Here is a 20,525-nt window from a genome sequence, read left to right on the forward strand (position 1 = left end):
CTGATGTTGCTAGATTTTACTTTAATTGGAAGTTCATAATCATCTAATAGTGCTAAACTTTTTTTGCTATTACGTTTTGACTTCAGCTTCTAGCTAAGTGCAGCTTACCTCAGTGGTAATGGTCATCTCCAGTCCGGTAAGCAGTTTGGTTAAATGATGACATCAGATTGTTATGAGTAACCAGTTAAATAATACTGGTTTTTATAATTGTCTGGTCTGTCTTTTTGTTTGAGACAAGTTTTCAATATATTGTAGGCTGGTCCTGGACTCAGAATTCTCTTGCGTCTGGCTCCTGAGTGCTGAGGTGACTGTAGGCGTCTGCCACAGTTCCCTGTAGAGTTGCTGCTGTATAGGAAGTGTTTGTAGTCATTCTTCACAGTCTTGATCTGTTCCGCAGCTGACATGTGGAACAGGAGAAGGAGCTAGTCTTGTTGCACGAATGAGAAAACTAGGGTTTTAAGATGAAAAGATACATGGCTATTAAATAAAAGGGCAAGGAATGAAAACCTAGATTGACTCACTCTAAAACCCTTACTGCTGTTTTTGTTGGTTTTTATTGAGATGGGTTTTGCTATGTATGTAGCCCAATATAGCCTACAACTCACTCTGTAGCCCAGGCTATCCTCAAACTTTTGATCTTTCTGCCTTCACCTCTCAAGTAATGGGCCAAGTATGTGCCACCACGTCTGGCTCATTTGTTGATTTTAGAAATATTGGTGTGCTAGTCTGTCACTGTAACAGAGACTTGAGATTATCCACTTTTAAAGAGAAAGGTGTTTGTTTTTCTTTTTTTTCTCTTTTCTTTTCTTTTTTTTTTTTTTTTTGTTTGTTTGTTTGTTTGTTTTTTCGAGACAGGGTTTCTCTGTGTAGCTTTGCGCCTTTCCTGGGACTCACTTGGTAGTCCAGGCTGGCCTCGAACTCACAGAGATCCGCCTGGCTCTGCCTCCCGAGTGCTGGGATTAAAGGCGTGTGCCACCACCGCCCGGCCTTGTTTTTCTTTTGTTTGTTTCGTTTTGAGTCAAGGTTTCTCTGTGTGGCCTTCGCTGTCCTGGAACTCTCTCTGTATTCCAGATTTGGCCTCGTACTCAAAGATCCACCTGCCTCTGCCTCCCAAGTGCTAGAATTCTTTGGTGTGTGCCACCACAGCCCAACTGAGAAAGGGGTTCTTGGTTTTGAAGGTTTCAGTTTCTGATTATTTGGACCTGCATTTAGGCAGTACCATTGTGGTAGCATATTACAGAGTAAAACTGTTCATCTCATGTCCAAAATAAAAGAACCAAAGAGAAGGGACCACAGTCTTGTTACCTTTTCGGCTATGTTTTACAAGCGCTCCAAGCTAAGACCTGCACTTTTACCATGGGCCTTGTGAGGGAATATTGTAGTGCGTAACTCACAGGCAAGGCTTTGGATCCTCACTTGTGTTTGAACCAGAATTATCAGTTGATACAGCTGCATGTGGTTATGTTCAGTTAAAGAATTTGTAGCTTTAAAAATTAGCTGGGTGGTGGTGGCTAGCACCTTTAATCCCAGTACTTGGGAGGCAGAGGCAGGCGGATCTCTGTGAGTTCAAGGCCAGACTGGCCTACAGAGTGAGTTCTAGGACAGAGCTAGCACAGAGAGACCTTGTCTTGAAAAAAACAAATTGAAAATTCTTGTCTGGAAGTTGCACATGGGGACTGCATGTGCTTCAGGCATATTTTCATGACAAAACTAGGATCCCGGTGTCAGAGAGGTCAGGAACATGTAGGTGCATATGTTTGCGTTGCTAGTTAAGAGGGTAGCTGTATTATTTGCCTAGACCTTTAGAAGGAAAAAATTCAGTATTTTCCTTCAGAGATTTTTAGTCTGATCAACATTTTCTACAACCACAATTGCTTAATGTCTATTTTGTGATCGCTCCTTTATTCTTATTAACTGACCTGAACTTTCATGGTTCTACCTAGATGAACCCTAAATATGGTATACCACTTTATTTAAGGACTTATAAAACTCCATTGCTAATCCCCCCATACTCACTTAACATGGACCATCTAGTGGGCTAACAGTTCCTTGTGATAGTTATTCCTGTTTTCCAAGGTTTGGAACTAACTAACCTGGACCTGTAACTTCTTCTCTTTAAGAAGGAGTGTGGCAAACCTGTGAAGAGTGGGGATCACTAGTGTTTATTGTTATAGGTGGCCCTAAGACAGCCTGAGGAAGGTCCCTTTTGTTATTTTATCTAAAATATCTAAAGCATGATTCTAAGTACTTACAACTAACTTGTAATGTTTCTTATCTGGTGTGGTATTGGTACCCTTCAGCCTGCCTCTGTCCTCTCCACCCACCCTAATCATCATGAAATGTGGAAGTCAAATTGAACATATATGTTCCTGCATAAATTTTCAGGAACTCCTGGGGGATTTCAGTTCCATATCATGCTAAGGTAGTGGGGTTTTTGTTTTTGTTTTTTTGATTTGCTGCCATTACTTAAAAAGTATTTGGCTTTCTTTAGAGTTGCTTTTTGAGCCTGTGGCACCATTATTCCACAAAGATATTTACTTACAGTTCTTAATCTCAAGATATTTATTTTCAGATGTGAAGTATAATTAAAATGATAGCATCTTTGTTGATAAGGATGTTTGGACTTAATGAAAGTATAAGTTCTAGCATTTTAAATGGTACTTACTACTTTGTACTTATTTGGAGTGTTCATGATCATAAATGTATACATGACCTTTTCTGGTAGTTTAAACAAGTTTATAAAATAATTAGTTATTTTATTTTTTTCCATAGCAAAATGCATTGATCATTATACCAAACAGTGTGTAGAAAATGCAGATTTGCCTGAAGGAGAAAAAAAGCCAATTGACCAGAGATTAGAAGGCATTGTGAATAAAATGTTCCAGCGATGTCTCGATGATCACAAGTATAAGCAAGCTATTGGCATTGCTCTGGAGACCAGGAGACTAGATGTCTTTGAGAAGACTATACTGGAATCTGTAAGTAGATAATGTCATTTAGAAGTTGGAATTGTTGGGAAATCAGTAGAACAAAGTGTTCAAACACAAACTCTTTTTTGTTTGTTTGTACAGGGTATCTCTGTGTAGCCTGGCTATCCTGGAACTAGTTCTGTAGACCAGGCTGGCCTCGAACTCACAGAGACCCACCTCCTTCTGCCTCCTGAGTGCTGGGATTAAAAGGTGTGCATCACCGCCACCCGGCCATACTTATTTTTGAGAACACTTTTTATTGATTCTTTGATAATCTCATGCATGTATGCAGTGTATCTAAGTCATATCCACTCCCGCCTTCCTCTTCACACTCCTAGATGTCCCCAGCATGTCCCTATCCCACCTCATGACCTCCTTTTTTTCTGCCATTGTACTTTATTTGTGTGTCTGTCTGTATGGAGCACACGTGTGTCACAGTGCATGCAGAGAAATCAGAAGACAATGAGAATTGATTCCTTCCTCCATGTGGGTCTTGAGGACTGAACTTAGGTCAGTCTTGGCAACAAGCGTCTTTGCCTACTGAGTCACTGAACTAGCCTATCTTTTTGTTTGTTTGTTTGTTTTGAGACAGGGTTTCTTTGTGTAGTTTTGGTGCCTATCCTGGATCTCATTCTGTAGACCGGGCTAGCCTCGAACTCACAGAGACCCACCTGGCTCTGCCTCCTAAGTGCTGGGATTAAAGGCATGCGCCACCGCTGCCTGGCCTATCATTTCTTTTATAACTTATGGAGTCTAATTAGTACTTCCGGCACGTGCATGGGTCTAGGGTCCTCCCACTGACATGGTAGTCCACCAGTAGCCACACCCCCAAAGAAAAATGACTTCCCTTCCCCAGAAGCCATCCGTTGCCAAAGCTCCTCTGCTAGAGCTAGAGCCTCTTGAGCCTTCCCCTCATCCACATTGGAATGTTGACTGGCTTGAGACTATGCAGACCTTGTGCAGGTGACCGAGGCTGCAATGAACTCATGAGTACAATAGTCATAACGTGTCTAGAAGAGGGCATCTTGTAGTCCCCATTCCTCCCTACCATTTAGCTCTAATTCTATATGCTCTCTATTCCTCAATTCCCTGGCCTTGGGATGGTTGATACAAATTTCCTGTTGAGAGCTGAACACTCAGCAGTCATTCATTCTTACACTTTGACCAGTTGTTATAAGTCTCTGCATTGACTGTTGCCCACTGGAAAAAGAAGGCTCTCCGACCCAGTCGATAACCCCACTAGCCTATGACTATAAACATAATTATTTAGAAGGTGTCTGACAACATGTCCATTTAACAAAACAAGAATATCAAGCAAAGGCTTGAGTCAGTCAGAGATGGAGGAAGCTATGTCAGGTTGTGCTTTCTGACATTTGAGGGGGTGGGCAGCAAGTCAGAGGGCCTCTGGCAGCAAGGTAGGAGGTGGTCATTGCAAAGCACAGCATTTGGACAGTCAGGTGTTTATAATAGTGTATAATTGTTGTAGTATACTGTGTTCCCATAGTGACGTCCTGATGGGTCATTAAGTAGTAGTAAATTATTTTCACTCCTTTTCTTTTGTTTGTTTTATTTTACTTTTGTTTTGGTTTTGTTACTTTTCTGAAACAGTCATATGCAGGCCAGTTTGGCCTCACATTTGAATTCCTGATCTTCCTTTCTACATCACCCAGGGTATGCCTGGTTTTTCATTCCTTTTTTTTCCCCATAAAGATATAGAAATTCGTAATTACTCTTAAGATTCCTCCAAGCCACGTGCGTAGTACATGCCTTTAATTCCAGCATTTGGAATGTGAAGACGGGAAGATTGACTATGTAGTGAGATGCTCTGAAAAAGCCAAAGGCTGGAAAGGTCCCTCAATAGCAGAATGATTTCCTAACTTTGATGCATTCCATCACAAAAACTAACCTCTTAACTGGTTTAAGTTTTCTAGTTTTTTATTAAGAGTTTAAATCATTGGCTGCTCTAAACACAAAATAAATAAATTAAGCAATTTGGTTTCTAAATATAAATAATGCTTCAGTAACTATACAATGATATATCTTTAAATTATGTCTTTCAGAATGATGTTCCAGGAATGTTAGCTTACAGCCTCAAGCTCTGCATGTCTTTAATGCAGAATAAGCAGTTTCGGAATAAAGTATTAAGAGTCCTGGTTAAAATCTACATGAACTTGGAAAAGCCCGATTTCATCAATGTTTGTCAGGTATTGACTCCGATCACCTTATTCCGTGCTACACCACTGCATTTACAGCATCGTCATGAAGTTTTGTTATGCTGAGTTGCTGTGATGACTTCAGATGGGTAACTCAGTTGACCATTACAGGTCCTGTGAGGGCAAGATACATGGTTTGTATTCCTTTTTAGTGATAAAAGGAATCTCATAACACTTAAAAGGTATTTTGCTACAATGTATTTTATTTATGTATATTCTTTATTCAGTTTGATACAATCTATGGGTTCATTACTCAAAACACAACTAAACATTGGGTATATTTTATCACTTTTAATTTCTGTATCCCTTAAAATGTTCCAGTAGTATAGAAAATACATGAAATAAAGCCTGATTTTTTTTTCCCCCTTCTCTTGTAGGCCTTTCCCTAAAGATAATGGTAGATGTTTTCCCCAGTTTATTGCACAGTTAGATCTACTATACTCTGCTCAGTGTCTCTGCAGCTTTCATTTACTGGAGATATGCTTGGTTTGCTTTTAAGCAATTAATACACTGTATATACTTTTATGTACTACTTAAGAGCATAGCATTTTATTTCATATTTATTGTAGTGAATATGATTTGTGTGTGTGTGTGTAATATATATATATATAAAATGATTCAAAATGCAGTTTGAGACAGAAACTACCAGGTGAAAAATGTCCACATTGAAATTGCTCCAAGTCAACACAGGGTTTTAAGTTGATTTTTATTTTTAATGTCACCCAAAGTTAGTTTGATATTTAATGCTGTATTTCTTTTTACTTTTCTTTGCATGTTTTTGAAGTTTTGTTTCTAAATTATTATTTTTAATGCTCACATATAATAGTTTGCCCCTTTCTTGTGGTTAAGCGTCTTTACTTACAGACAATTGTATTATTTAGGTGTCCCCCTTAGTAACATTTAATGACTTGTTGTGTTGTCCAGCACATTAACCCTGCCTTACTTAAGCATTACTTACTAGTCATTCCCCTTGTCCCATTATCTCCTGTTCTTAATCTGCAATGGTTTTGACTGTGTTTTTCCTGAAATTGAGGGACTGCTACTCATGAGGGAATAACATTTAAGCTGAGTTGGGTTGTTTTTTTTTTTGAGACAGGGTTTCTCTGTGTAGTTTTGGAGTCTGTCCTGGAACTCATTCTGTAGCCCAGGCTGGCCTCGAACTCATGGAGACCCGCCTGGCTCTGCATCCCGAGTGCTGGGATTAAAGGTGTGCACCACCACCACCCTTGATTCTTAACATTATATGGCAATAGACAAAATATAGGTTAAAAAGTACTGGATATGAGGCTGGAGAGATAGCTCAGCAATTAAGAGCACTGGCTGCTCTTTCAGAGGTCCTGAGTTCAATTCCCAGCAACCACATGGTGGCTCACAACCATTTGTAATGAGATCTGGTGCCCTCTTCTGGCATGTAGGCAGAACACTGTATACAAAATAGATAAATAATTTTTTTTAAAAAAGTACAGGATATAAATTATGGCCAGGCAATGGTGGCACACGCCCTTAATCCCAGCACTCAGGAGCAGAGGTAGGCGGATCTCTTGAGTTAAAGGTTAGACTGGTCTACAGAGTTCCAGGACAGCCAGAGCCGCACAGAGAAACTGTCCTGAAAAACCAAATAAATAAGTAAACAAATACATTATGGATATGATACCTTTAATCCCAGCACTCAGGAAGCAGAGCCAAGCAGATATCTGTTTGAGCTTGAGGCTAGCCTGGTCTACATACATAGCAAATTCCAGGCCAGTCAGCTAGTCCTAGATATACACTGAGATTCTGTCTAACCAAAAAAACAAAAAAAACAAAAATTAGAAAATTGAATTAATATTGAATACTCCTAGCCACAAGGCACAATATTAGGACTGTGAATGTGGTTTTTAGGAAAAATTTACTTAGTATTGGGTTCTGAAATGGAATGCCAGACTAGATAAGTCTGTTCCGGTGTGTATTATGGACTATTTGTCATGCTGTAAGTACCTTCATATGAAGTTTTCAGTTACTTTATGCTGTTCTTTATCTCCATTTCAGTGCTTAATTTTCTTAGATGACCCTCAGGCCGTGAGTGATATCTTAGAAAAGCTGGTGAAGGAAGACAACCTGCTGATGGCCTATCAGATTTGTTTTGATTTGTATGAAAGTGCTAGCCAGCAGTTTTTGTCATCTGTAATCCAGAATCTTCGAACTGTTGGTACCCCCATTGCTTCTGTGCCTGGATCTACTAACACGGGTACTGTGCCCGGATCAGAGAAAGACAGGTATAAGTATCTTCTATATCAGAGTTAACTGTACAATCTTTATTTCATCTGGGGACTACATAGAATATTCACAGATAGTAGATTTTAAGAATAAATAAGTTTTAACTATTAGCTTCTATAGATTGTCAGGTCTTATGCTTTTGCCCTATACTTTATTAAGGCAAAGTACGGACAACCAAAGTGAATTCTTCTAGAAGGAAATAGAAAGGATTGGGTGGTAGGGCTCGTGTGTCAGATAGCATGTGGCTACTTAATTGTATTAAAATATATGGGATGGATGGGCCAAGATGTTTGTCTCAGATTCATCTGGACTAAATATTTAGAAAGAAATGTTCTGGGCTTTGCATTTCTTTTAAAGCCAAAACGAATAATACCTTAGGCTCATACAGTATGCAGTTTCCCCTGCATATCCTTATACATTCAGACCAGTTATTTAAAATGTTTTTTCTTGACTGTTCCAGTATATTTTTCTCCCAAAATTTTCTGTTCAGCAGTAAGTCATTATTTTGAAACCTCTTAACCTTCTCAACTGTTAATGCCTTCCTCATACATTTCAAACAAAATTCTGTGTATAGGTTCTACAGTTATATCCGCAGGCTGTACATTGGCCGTTTAGACCAACTGATTGGGGAGGGTCAGTCCCTAGATAATGCAGTATAACCACTACTTACGTAGTGTGCTGATTAGGGTCTTTGCAAACTTGACACAAGCTAGAGTCAGCTGAGATTCCCTCCATCAGATTGCCTGTAGGTAAGTCTATGAGGCTTGATTAATGATAGATGTGTCGGGCCCAGCCTACCGTGGGTATTGTTGCCCCTGTGCAAATTATATACAAGAGCCAGCTGTGCAAACCATAGGAACGTCCAGTGAGCAGTGTTCCTCCATGCCTCTGCTTTAGTTCTACTTCTGATTCCTGCCATGACTTTCCTGACTTCCCTCGTGATGACTGAGATGGGGACATTTAAACCAAATGAACCCTTTCCTTCTGGTCTTGGTGTTTTTCACAGTAGAAAACAAACTACTATAGAAATTGGTATTACTGTGAAGTACCTGACCATGTTGTTTTTGGGAAGACTGTTGAGTATTTGAAGTTTGTTGGGAGGAACCATTGAATACTTAGAGCTTAATGGGCTGTTCTGTGGAAGCTTAGAAGATTATTTTTTTTCTCTTCTTTCTCATTAATCCATTTGTCTTTCCTTATATGAGTACTATCTTTATTATTACTAAGACTTACATCTTAAAATCAGATAATATAGGATGTTTTTATCCCAGTGCTGGGGGTTTTTGTAAATTCTACACAAGCACTCTACCACTGAGATACATCTCAAACTCCCAAACCCACAGTTTGATTCTTTTTTTCATTGTGGCTATTGTAGATCTGTTGCATTTCTGTGAGCCTGTGGGGATTTTGACTGGGATTGTGTTGACTCTCTTCACTGAAATCTCATAGTACTGAACCTGTAACCCTGACAATATTCAGCCCCATAATCTATGAACATGGTACTTTTCTTCACTTATTTATATTTTCTTTACTTTTTCTCAGTGACGTGTTATAGATACCATGGAAGTGTTTGTTACATGTTTCTTAAATTCCTCATATTCTTAAGTATAATAGAGTTTTTGATGCTATTATGTGGTATTTTAGAATTTATTTCCAGTTTATTGTTGCTACTATATGGAAATATACTTCATCTTTTTGTATTAACTTTGAATCCTGTAATCTTGCTAAATCACATTTTAGCAAAATTTAAAAATAGGGGTTGGGGATTTAGCTCAGTGGTAGAGCGCTTGTCTAGCAAGCGCAAGGCCCTGGGTTCAGTCCTCAGCTCCGGGGTGGGAGGGCAGAGAAAAATTTAAAAATAGATCCTTCTATAGAATTTTCTACATAGAAATTATACATCTGCAAATAGAGACCATTTTACTTCTTTCTTTCTTTCTCTCTGCCCTCCCCTTTCCCCTTTTTTCTACACTTGCTTGGATTCCTGTTGCATTTTAGAATAGCAGTGATGAAAGTGAATATCCTTTGTTCCTGATGTTGTGGAATAGCACTTAGTTTCAATTTCTGCCCCACTCATATTTTTACCTGTTTATTTATAGAAATTTCTTCGTGCGCACGCGGGGGGGGGGGGGTGGAGTTCAAGACATGATGTCTCTGTGTAGGGAAGTCCTGGACCAAGCTCTGTAGACTAGACTGGGCTTGAACTCACAGAAAGCCGCCTATGTCTGCCTCCAGAGTGCTGGGATTAAAGGTGTACACCACCACTGCCCAACTAGAAATTTCTTTTTGATTGAAGATTTTTTCTTTGTTCTTGAATTCTTTTTAAAAGTCATTCTATGTTTATTTGCTATCGTGTTTTCTGTGTTAATGTTTTCGGAAATGATTGTTTTTTCTCATTTGTAACTTTCTGTTAGTTGTATTTTAATTTCTGCACTTTTCTAATTCTAATTTGTTTTGTTTTGAAATAGAAGTTCTACCCAGGCTGGCCAGGGTGCTGGAATGATGTAGGATTAGCCGCTGTGACCAATTTGATGTGGTGCTACAGACTAAACCCAGGGCTTCATGCATGCTGTGCAAATACTCTACCAGATGAGCTACATACTTAGCTCATCTGATTCTCTTTTCAATCTTAAATCATTTTCTTTTCTCTTATTTTTCTAGAGAAAGAGACTCACTGTGCAACTCTAGCTGGTCTGTAGCTCATTGTGTAGGCCAGGCTGGCCTTAAACTCACAGAGCCCCACCTTGTATAGATTTTACTTGAGTCATTTTCTATGATTTATTTTACTAAAACTAGCTTTCCTAAACTTTTACAGAGGTGGCTTAAGGTCATTTTTCTAATTTCATTGTTCTGTAAAACTTTCTCTTGTGTTATGTTTTCTCTACAGCATTGTGCGTTGACCCGGAGGGAAGTGTTGGCTGTTTAGTTTTAAAGTTGTGAGGGTCCCAGATAGTTTACTTAACACTTTTATTTAGCTACCAGTGGTTCGTCTCCACCTGACTATTTTGGGAATGGACAAGATACCTTTTTGTCCCCATTGTTATTGTATTTATTATTCACAAAGTTTGCTAACCTAGATTCATTTTTTTGTTTGTTTTAAAGAGTTTATTTGGGAGAAATTCAATATCTGTTTCCTCCATCTTAAGAGATGCAAGAATCTTCATTTTTTTTTTAAAATAATTTATTTAACTTTATTTTATTGCATTGGTGTGAGAGTGTTAGATGCCCTGGAACTGGAGTTGCAGACAGTTGTGAGCTGCCATGTGGTTGCTGGGAATTGAACCCGGTTCACTGGAAGAGCAGCCAGTGTTCCTAACTGCTGAGCCATTTCTCCAGCCCAAGAATCTTATTTCTTAATGAATAATACCCACAAAGTATATTTCTTGTAGAATAATTTGACATCATTCAGATCTGCACTATAACTAAATTGCCTGCACCTTCTGTTTAGAAGAGATGTATTGTAGTTGATCGTTGTCTTTCCTCACTTTAGTGACCCTATGGAAACGGAGGAGAAGACAGGCAGTGCACTGGGAGGGAAGACACCAGATGTGGTGAGTGGACCTTCAGTCACTGCCCAGAGGATTGCCGGGGTGGGGACGACTGTCACTGTGTAGGCCCTGCTGGGATTCACTGTCATAGATCAGACTAGAATTCTGCCTGACAAGTGTTGGGATTAAAGGTGTGCACTGCCATGACCAGCACATTGTTTTAAATACATGATATATATTTGAGTTTTTGAAAGTTTTGTTTTGTTTTAGGGGGGTGATGGTTATGCCAGAGTCATTTTATAAAAATGGATTTTCTGTAAAATGTAGTTTTGAAAATTGATTCAGAGGACCCAGGTTCAATTCCAGCACCTATATTGTGCTTTACAACTGTCTATAACTCCAATTCTAGAGGATCCTATGCCTGCTGTGGGTCTCCATGGGCCACTAGCATACAAGTGGTGCACAGCCAATCCATGAAGGCAAACATTCATACACATAAAATAAAAATAAGCAAGTCTTTAAAAATAAATAAAAGCACTGGGAGGTGGTGACACAGGTCTTTAATTCCAGCACTTGGGAGGCAGAGGCAGGTGAATCTCTGAGTTCAAGGGCAGCCTGATCTACAGAGTGAGTTCTATATCAGCTAGGGCTGCACAGAGAAACCCTGTCTTGAAAAAAAAAAAATAGATAAATAAATAAAAGCTACCATAGAGGCCTGAGAGATAGCGCTGCAGTTTAAAGTTCATGCTGGGGCTGGAGAGATGGCTCAGAAGTTAAGAGCACTGGCTGCTCTTTCAGAGGTCCCGAGTTCAATTCCCAGGAACCACATGGTGGCTCACAACCATCTGTAATGAGATCTGGTGCCCTCTTCTGGCCTGCAGGCATACACACCAGCAGGATACTGTATGCATAATAAATAAAATAAGTTAATAAATAAATAAATCTTTTTTTTTTTTAAAAAAAAAAAGAATTAATTGTATTTTTAAAACAAGTGCATGCTGTTCTTTTTCAGAGGATCTTAGTTGGGTTCCCAGCACCCATGTTGGGAGGCTCATAACCACCTGTAGCTCCCATCTCTGGGGGATCTGATACTTTCTTCTGCACTGCACACACATGACATACATTCACATATACAAGTAAACAAAAATCGTAAAATAAATCCTTGTTTAAAAAGCTACCTTGGGATGAGTTGTATTCTTCTCTAGAACTTGTAGTCTATCTCAGTGGAATGTAATAAAGAAAAATTATGTTCCTTCCAATGATAGTTGAATTTTCTAGATCCTGTCATTAAAATATGAGGGGAAAAGTGTGTATGTATGAGTTACATATAAGTGTGTGTATGTGTGTGCGTGTGTGTGCTTGACTGCTTTCATTGGTTTAAGGCTGATGAAATATAATTGGCTTAGTGATTTCATTAATATTTGAATTTCCATTCTTTTTTGTTTTGGCAGAGTCCAGAGCCCAAGGACCAGACACTGAAAATGATAAAAATTTTAAGCGGCGAAATGGCTATTGAATTACACTTACAGTTCCTAATACGAAATAATAACACAGACCTCATGATTCTGAAAAACACAAAGGTAGAACAGTTTCCATAATGGAGTGTTCTTTTATATCTTGTTGAAGGGTTTATTTCCTATAATCAAGGAAATGTTAAAGTTTTTGCAAAAGTAACAATGAGTGTGGCTGAACTCAGTGCAAGAACATCTCCTGAACATGTGTGAATGTGTCCCTGAATTCAATCAGTGAGTAGGGAAAACTCATTTAAAAAGGGAATTAACAAGGATTGCGTTCCTGTTTCTGTGCTAGTGTCTTGTTGAGAAGTGTGGTGAATTGTTTTGTTTCATTTTAAATACATTTTTGTCTTTTTGTATTCAGTTGAACATAATAGCACAGTCAGGATGTCACTGTAGTTTATGTGACTATATTTCTCCCTCAACCATCAGTCCTATGTACAGACTCTGACTTTGTTGTTACATTACTGAGATATTGATCCTAACGCATTTTAATTTTTGAAAAGTTGTGATTACTATTTAGTTCAGAAAGTTTCTAAAGAGCTAGAGTAGTAGATCAGTTGCTAAGTGCTTGGTTGTCTTGCAAACACAAAGACATGAGTTCAGTCCCCAGAACCAACAACAAAATGTTTGGGGTGATTGTGCATGTCTGTGATACTGGTGGTGGGGAGTCAGGTGAACCCCTAGCGCTCACTAGCCAACCAGCCTAGCCTGTTTGTTGAACGCCAAGCCAATGAGAAACGCTGTCTCAGAAAGCAAGGTGGTTAGCTCCTGAGCAATGGCACTTGAGGTGGCATGTGCTCCCACATGAACACTCACACACACGCAGTAGTGTTTTCAAGGCAAGTAGCTCATTTATTATTGCTGTGCCCACTGCTCTCTTTGCAATGTACTAAATAAACCTCTTTCTTGGGAGAAAAAGGTTTTTATGTAAAAAGATAAATAGAATTAAAAAAAAAAAAAACTTCTCTTAGTATCCCTTCCCAGAGACATTTGTTCTTAGAGCTATATACTGTTCAGTGACTAAACAGTGTTTGATTTAAGTGTGTATATAGTGCTTTTGAAACCTTATATTCATGTTTACAGATGGCAAAAAGATAGACTCATATAATTTGTAAATAAGTTAGGGCTTAGGAGGTAGTTCAAGAGTAGAGTACTTGCCCGGAGTGTAAAAAGCCTTGGATTATACCCCTAGCACTATAACTACATTCCTACATTGATGCATTTATAATTTGGTGATTGCCAGAGGTGCAGGCCAGAAGAATTATAGCATTGCTACTTAAGTTAACCCCAATACCACAGGGCAGTGGTGGCACACGTCTTTAATCCCAGCACTCAAAGAGGCAGAGGCAGTTTGATCTCTGAGTTTGAGGCCAGCCTGGTCTACAGAGCGAGTTCCAGGACAACCAGAGCTACACACAGAAACTCTGTCCTGAAAAACAACAACAACAAAAAGTTACCCCAATACCTTGGAGCCCTTAGACAAGGTGTTGAAGAGAAATAGAAATTTCTGAGTAGTTAACTGAAGAGTATTATGGAGGAGAAGAGTGGGAAATCTCTAACTTCATGCTTCAAATCTGATTGAGCCAGGTATTGTGATGCAGACATAGAGTTAAAGGCAGACATATCAGGAGTCAGGCAAGTTCAGGCCTGCTTGGGCTACAAACAAATCTGATAGTGACCTTAAGTTAATAGTAATAATACCACAAATAATACTATTTGATTGTCTTGTTTTTACAGACTAGCTATTTCATCTTGACATCAAGAAATGTCTCCAGACTCATATTTTAAATCCCATTTCAATTGTTTTTCGATTTTGCTACAAAATAGGGCTTCTGAATGTGTGCAAGCATATGTATATATAAATACTTTGCCAGTGATAAAGAAGTCTGTACTTGTTTTTGTAGGATGCAGTACGAAATTCTGTATGTCATACAGCAACTGTAATAGCAAACTCATTCATGCACTGTGGTACTACCAGTGACCAGTTTCTTAGGTAAATATGCCTGAAGAATTCCACCATGGTGGATTTTTTTTTTAAATAAATTATCTGTCGTATTCTTGTGTGTCTGGGGGTAGGGTATATACAGTTGCATTTGGAGGCCAGACGAGGGTGTTAAATCCCTGGGAGCTGAAGTTACAGGAGGTTGTGAGCCACTGACTTGGGTGCTGGGAACTGAACTTGGGTCCTTTTGTAAGAATAGAAACGTGATCTTAACCACTGAGCTGTTTCTCAAGCCTGCAAAGTGGTTTTTAACCAAGATTACATTGATAGTATTTCCTAGCATACTTTTAGTAGTCTTGAATTTTAAGTATGTTTTGCTTGTTACATATAGTTTGTTTTATATTTACTTATTTTAAAGTAAAATTAATTATTTTTATTAGTTGCCTTGGTAACTTGAAGAAAAATTGATATAAATTATACTATAAATACATGATTTTCCTTTTGTTCAAAGTAGAATTATATATCATGTATTTTAAGAATCTTCAGAGCTGAGTGTTGATGCACACATCTTTAATCCCAGCACTGGGCAGGCAGAGGTAGGAGGATCTCTGTGAGTTCCAGGACAGCCAAGGCTACACAGAGAAATTTGTCTCAAAAAAACCAAAAAATTTTAGAATATTAACACATACGTGTAATGACAGTGCTTGGGAGGCTGAGGCAGGAGGATCACTGGTTGAAGACCAGTCTGGGCTACAGTGCTAGACTCTTCTCCAAAGAGGGAACAGCTTACTTAAGAGGAAAGTTAGGACTAATAATGCTCAGGTTGCTTTTTTTTCTTATAGAGACAACTTGGAATGGTTGGCCAGAGCCACTAACTGGGCCAAATTTACTGCAACTGCCAGCTTGGGTGTAATACATAAGGTAATATATTTTATTCTTTGTGACTGACCATCAGAAAAGAAGCCATTTTTCTGGGACTAAGAAGTATAAGTTTATTATAATTCATCAACAGGTGTATGTCATCAGATCAGGTCAGTCCTCAGACAGGGAAGGATGAAATAAAGAAGGCACTAAAATAAGTGTATCCTGACAGAAATCCTTTTCCTATGGCGACTAAGAAGCCATTTTATAACAGTTTGGCTTAGTGAAGAGAAACCGTGATCACTGCAACTCTTATAAAGGAAAACATTTAATGGTGTGGCTCACAGTTTCAGAAGTTTAGTCCATTATTATCATGGGACATGGTGGTGTGCAGGCAGACACGGTGCTGGAGAAGGAGCCGAACGTCCTACATCTTTATCCACAGGTGACAGAAGTCAACTGAACTAGGCATAGCTAGAGCATAGGAGACCTCAAAGCCTGCCCCACAGTGACACACCTCCTCCAGCAAAGCCACACCTCCCAATAGAGCCACTCTGTGAGCTTATGGGGGCCAGTTACATTCACAATACCACACAGTTCAATTGAAATGTTGTGTCGCCTAAGTTAATTTGGGAAGACATTGTAAAACAAAGTAAAAAATAGATCTAGCCACAATGTTTTCTAACCAGGCTGGACCTAAATCTCTTAAAGACTCATATTTGAGTGATGGAGTTGTTCGGATGCAAACATGTCTGTTACCTGCATCAGCAAGTGGGCATTCTGTGGAGAAGATGATGCATCTATGATCCTCTACCTTTTTCTTACCTCTGTGACAGGGTCATGAGAAGGAAGCATTGCAGTTAATGGCAACATACCTTCCCAAGGATACTTCTCCAGGATCGGCCTATCAGGAAGGCGGAGGTCTCTATGCATTGGGTCTCATTCATGCCAATCATGGTGGTGACATAATTGACTATCTCCTTAATCAGCTCAAGAATGCCAGCAATGATGTAAGTATTAGGACAAAAAACCAAATTTCCATTATTTGAGAATCTAGGACAGTGGTTCTCAACCTGTGGTTGCAACCAATTTGATGCTCAAACAACCCATCACAGGGGTTGTATATCAGATACCCTGAATATCAGATATTTACATTACAATTCATAATAGTAGCAAAATTACAGTTATAAAGTAGCAGTGAAATAAGTTTATGGTTGGGGGTCACCACAACATGAGCAACTGTATTAATGTATTAATTAATGTATTAATTAGGAAGGTTGAGAACCGCTGATCAAGAAAGTTATTTGCTCAGTATTTCAATGGGTAGAGTTAGGATTTGGAAATACCAAAAACAGTGCTTTCCACAGTAATTTGGGGTTTGTAGTGACACTGCTTTTGTTTGGGTTTTGGTTTCTTGACATAGGGTCTTGCTATTTAGCCTAGGCTGCCTTCCAACTCACATTCTCCTCCCTCAGCCTTCTGAGTGCCAAAATGACAGAAATGAATCATCACAGTTGCCTTTTTTCCTTTCCTCTTTCTTTCTTTTTTAGAGGTAAGTTCCTTTTCTTTCTCTGCAACTGAAAATCATGCTTTTGGGTCCTTTAAGACCAGGTGAAACAAGCAAGACATAGTTCTAAGTGTCCCTAAAACATGCAGTGGTCTCACTTAAATTTTATCTTGCAAAGTTATTACTGTATTGATCTTACTTCTCACCTGGTTTATCTATATCATTTTTAAAAAAATGCAGGACGCCCAAAATAGCATATACTCTGAGAAATCAGAATTAATCATTGATAATTTTTTTTGTTTTTGTTTTTGTTTTTTTCTTTCCCCCGAGACAGGATTACTCTGTGTAGCTTTGGTGCCTGTCCTGGGTCTTGCTCTGTAGACCAGGCTGGCCTCGAACTCACAGAGATCCACCTGACTCTGCCTCTCAAGTACTGGGATTAAAGGCGTGTGCCACCATTGCCCGGCAATAAGTTTTTTTAGTGTTATTCTTTTGAAAAAAAAAATTTAAGTAGTCCTGTTATTTTAAATGACCCTGAAATGTGATCTTAGACTTTAGCTTTCAAGTTCAAGTGAGTTTTTAGAAAGTTATCAGGGTAATGGCTAAATGAACCAGAACGCCTTAGTGTCAGACTTAGTGAAAAAAGTTGAGCCAAGAAGGTGGTCTGTCTTGGCAGACAAGCTCCTCACCCACAAGTTATCCGTGTATATACACACACGTCTTTACTTCATTTCCTCTCAAGTAGTTTGTGGACACACACAAAACAAACAACAAAACACTGGTAATAGAAGCCTCTTCTGACTGAAGCAAGGAGTTCATAATCAGAAGTATCTTAATGAAGATGTTGATGAACCAGCTTTTTGCCAGAAGCTGAGTAACTCTGAGTGACACATTACATATAAACAGGAGCTGATGGAGTTCTGTATGTCTTCAGGGACCTTTTGTCAGGATGAACAAACTTGAAACATTTTTGTCCTTAGATTTCTCTAATTGAAAACATTAAAATTCTAGAGGTGGAGTGTCCTATTGCCCTGGCTTCAGTAGCGGCCACACTTCAGTTAGGGGAGGGTGGCATCAGCCACTGGGAAAGGAGTTTTCCCAAAGCAATGCTAGAGTGCTTTCGTCAGTGAGAGCAAACTGTGCATTGAAGTGGACAACCTCCAAAGCCTCCTTTTTCAGATGAATGCCAACTCTGTGCTCCACCCCATCTCTCCTACTTGACAACTGTATTTAGTAGGTGCATTCTTCTCCTCAATCCTTAGCATCTATTAAACTGCCTCCTCCTGAGCCTACAACATCCATAGATTTCACCTGCCTGCCTCCTAATCTTTCACTGGTACTTGCCTCTTAGTACTGTTCAGTCTTCCTCATGTAAAGTTATGGAGGTACCCTCTGTCTATTTTCTTTCTCTCACATACTTCTCCAGTCACTATTTGCACCAGCAGATATCATAACTAAAATTGCTGAAGTTACCATGGGGCTCCTGATTATCTAATCTTTCTTATTGAGCCACCCTCTGTATATTTCCCATCAAAATATTTTTTGACAATTGGGAAGTAGAAAGATCAAACAGTTCAAGATTATCCTCAGCTACATAGTGAATTTGAAACCAGCCTAAGTGAGATAGGGTGTGTGTGTGGAACTGAAGTTCAGATTTTTAAGTACTATGTTCTAGATTATCAGAACCAATACTTTTTGCCCTAGATTGTTAGACATGGAGGCAGCCTGGGCCTTGGTCTGGCTGCAATGGGAACTGCACGCCAGGATGTATATGATTTGCTGAAAACAAACCTTTATCAGGATGATGCTGTGACAGGTAAGCATTTGTTACTGAAAACGACAAACTTTGTGATTAATGTGATTTTTTTTTTCTTGCCTTTTTATAGTCTCCTTAAAGAACTCAAGCTGAGAAAATTCTGCCTAGTTTTGCAGTTGGCATTGCATTAGGCAGGATAGAGAAGGCTGGTATTGTCTAAAGTTCAGGTTTCTTGTGAAGCAGAGCAGTTTGCTGTTACAGTTTATCGTTTTTTTTTTTTTAAATGTAGGCTTCCTAAAGGGTCGTGTGCAGAGGGCTCTGACAGAAGTAACTTTGCAAAACTAGGAAGTTTTTAAAGAGAGTTGTTTGTGTCCTGAGTATATTTTATAGTGTTTGGTGATAATGTTTAAAAGAAAAAAAAAGTTGCCATAATGTCTCTTTATAACAAGATTCGATGGTACATACTGTAAAGATTTAAAAGGAAAATAGCTATAAAAGATGTCTCTCTTTTTTAAAGTTGCTATTGGAAAGAGATGGCTCAGCAGTTAAGAGCTGATATTGATCTTAGAGTTCTGGGTTCCAATTCCCAGCACCCACATCAGGCAGCTCAAAACTGCCTATAATGCCAACTCCGGGGCATTCAACATACCTCTGACCTTCTTGGACATGTGCATATATGTAAACCGACAGAGAGACACACACACACACACACACACACACACACACACACACATAAATAAATAAATAATAAGTTTTGTTATAGTTTGGTTTGGTTTTTGGTTTTTGAGACAGGGTTGCTCAGTGTAGCTTTGCGCCTTTCCTGAAACTCACTCTGTAGCCCAGGCTGGTCTCGAACTCACAGAGATCTGCCTGGCTCTGCCTTCCAAGGGCTGGGATTAAAGGTGTGCGCCACCACTGCCCGGTTCAATAATAAGTACTTTTAAAAGGTTTGCAAGGACTGGGGACATAACTCAGTAGTTAAAAGCACTTTTTACTCTTACAGAAGACCCGGGTTTGGTTCTCAGCACCCACATGGTGTCTTAACTCCAGTTCTAGGGAATTTAATATCCTCTTTGGCCTCTGCAGGCCCCAAGCTCATATGAGGTTGTACATACATACATGCAGGCAAAACACACACACATAAAATAAACCTAAATTTTTTATTTATTTATTTTTTTTAGTTCTTACTCAGGAGGCTAGGCTAATGGTTGTTTTGGTAATTGATGCAAATAGGTGCTATTTCAATCGGATATGTTTTATTGACGCTATAAACAAAACTGATGCTCATTATTTTACTTCTTACTCCAGGGGAAGCAGCTGGCCTGGCCTTAGGTTTGGTTATGTTAGGTTCTAAAAATGCCCAGGCTATTGAGGATATGGTTGGCTATGCCCAAGAAACTCAACATGAGAAGATTCTTCGTGGTCTAGCAGTTGGCATTGCATTAGTGATGTACGGGAGGATGGAAGAGGCTGATGCTCTCATTGAATCTCTCTGTCGTGATAAGGTGAGATCCTATTTGTTTTCTCCCCTGCAGCCTACATTCTTATTCTATAATATTTTTGAATGCTTTAGTAGTCATCGTCTGTTCCCCCCGTGGACCCCCTCTAGGACAGGGTATTTCTGTTTTGGTTTTCAAGACAGGGTTAACAGCCATGACTGACCTGGAACTCACTTTTTAGACCAGGCTGGCCTCGAACTCACAGAAATCTACCTGTCTCTGCTTCCCAGTTGCCAGGATTAAAGGCATGCACCTGGCACAAGACAGGGTTTCTTTGTGTAGCCCTGGTTGTCCTAGAACTAGCTCTATAGACCAGGCTGGCCTCAAATTCACAGAGATCCATCTCTCTCTGCTTCCTGAGTGCTGGGATTAAAGGCACGCACTACCACCACCCAGCTTAGTAGTCCTTTAATAAGGTATAATGTTTATTATTTTTTCACCAGAAAACTGGCATTTTCTATACTTATTTGAGTAAAGGTTTTCTGCTATCTCTTATTTATATGATGGTACTGTGTGCAGC

The 20,525-nt window shown here is 39.2% G+C and overlaps 1 protein-coding gene across 1 annotated transcript in view; it reads left to right on the forward strand.

The window, feature by feature from the left end:
• The window catches only part of Psmd1 (proteasome 26S subunit, non-ATPase 1), a 79,381-nt gene that overhangs the window by 7,671 nt on the left and 51,185 nt on the right, over positions 1-20,525 (forward strand). The window contains exons 5-14 of the mRNA XM_028876220.2: positions 2,773-2,978; positions 5,030-5,173; positions 7,211-7,437; positions 10,926-10,986; positions 12,375-12,503; positions 14,345-14,433; positions 15,225-15,303; positions 16,080-16,253; positions 18,455-18,566; positions 19,815-20,011. Of these exons, the coding sequence (XP_028732053.1) occupies positions 2,773-2,978; positions 5,030-5,173; positions 7,211-7,437; positions 10,926-10,986; positions 12,375-12,503; positions 14,345-14,433; positions 15,225-15,303; positions 16,080-16,253; positions 18,455-18,566; positions 19,815-20,011 (1,418 nt within the window). The remainder of the gene's footprint in view (positions 1-2,772; positions 2,979-5,029; positions 5,174-7,210; positions 7,438-10,925; positions 10,987-12,374; positions 12,504-14,344; positions 14,434-15,224; positions 15,304-16,079; positions 16,254-18,454; positions 18,567-19,814; positions 20,012-20,525) is intronic.

The sequence above is a fragment of the Peromyscus leucopus genome, chromosome 13, assembly GCF_004664715.2.
Source record: "Peromyscus leucopus breed LL Stock chromosome 13, UCI_PerLeu_2.1, whole genome shotgun sequence".
Taxonomy (NCBI): Eukaryota; Metazoa; Chordata; class Mammalia; order Rodentia; family Cricetidae; genus Peromyscus; species Peromyscus leucopus.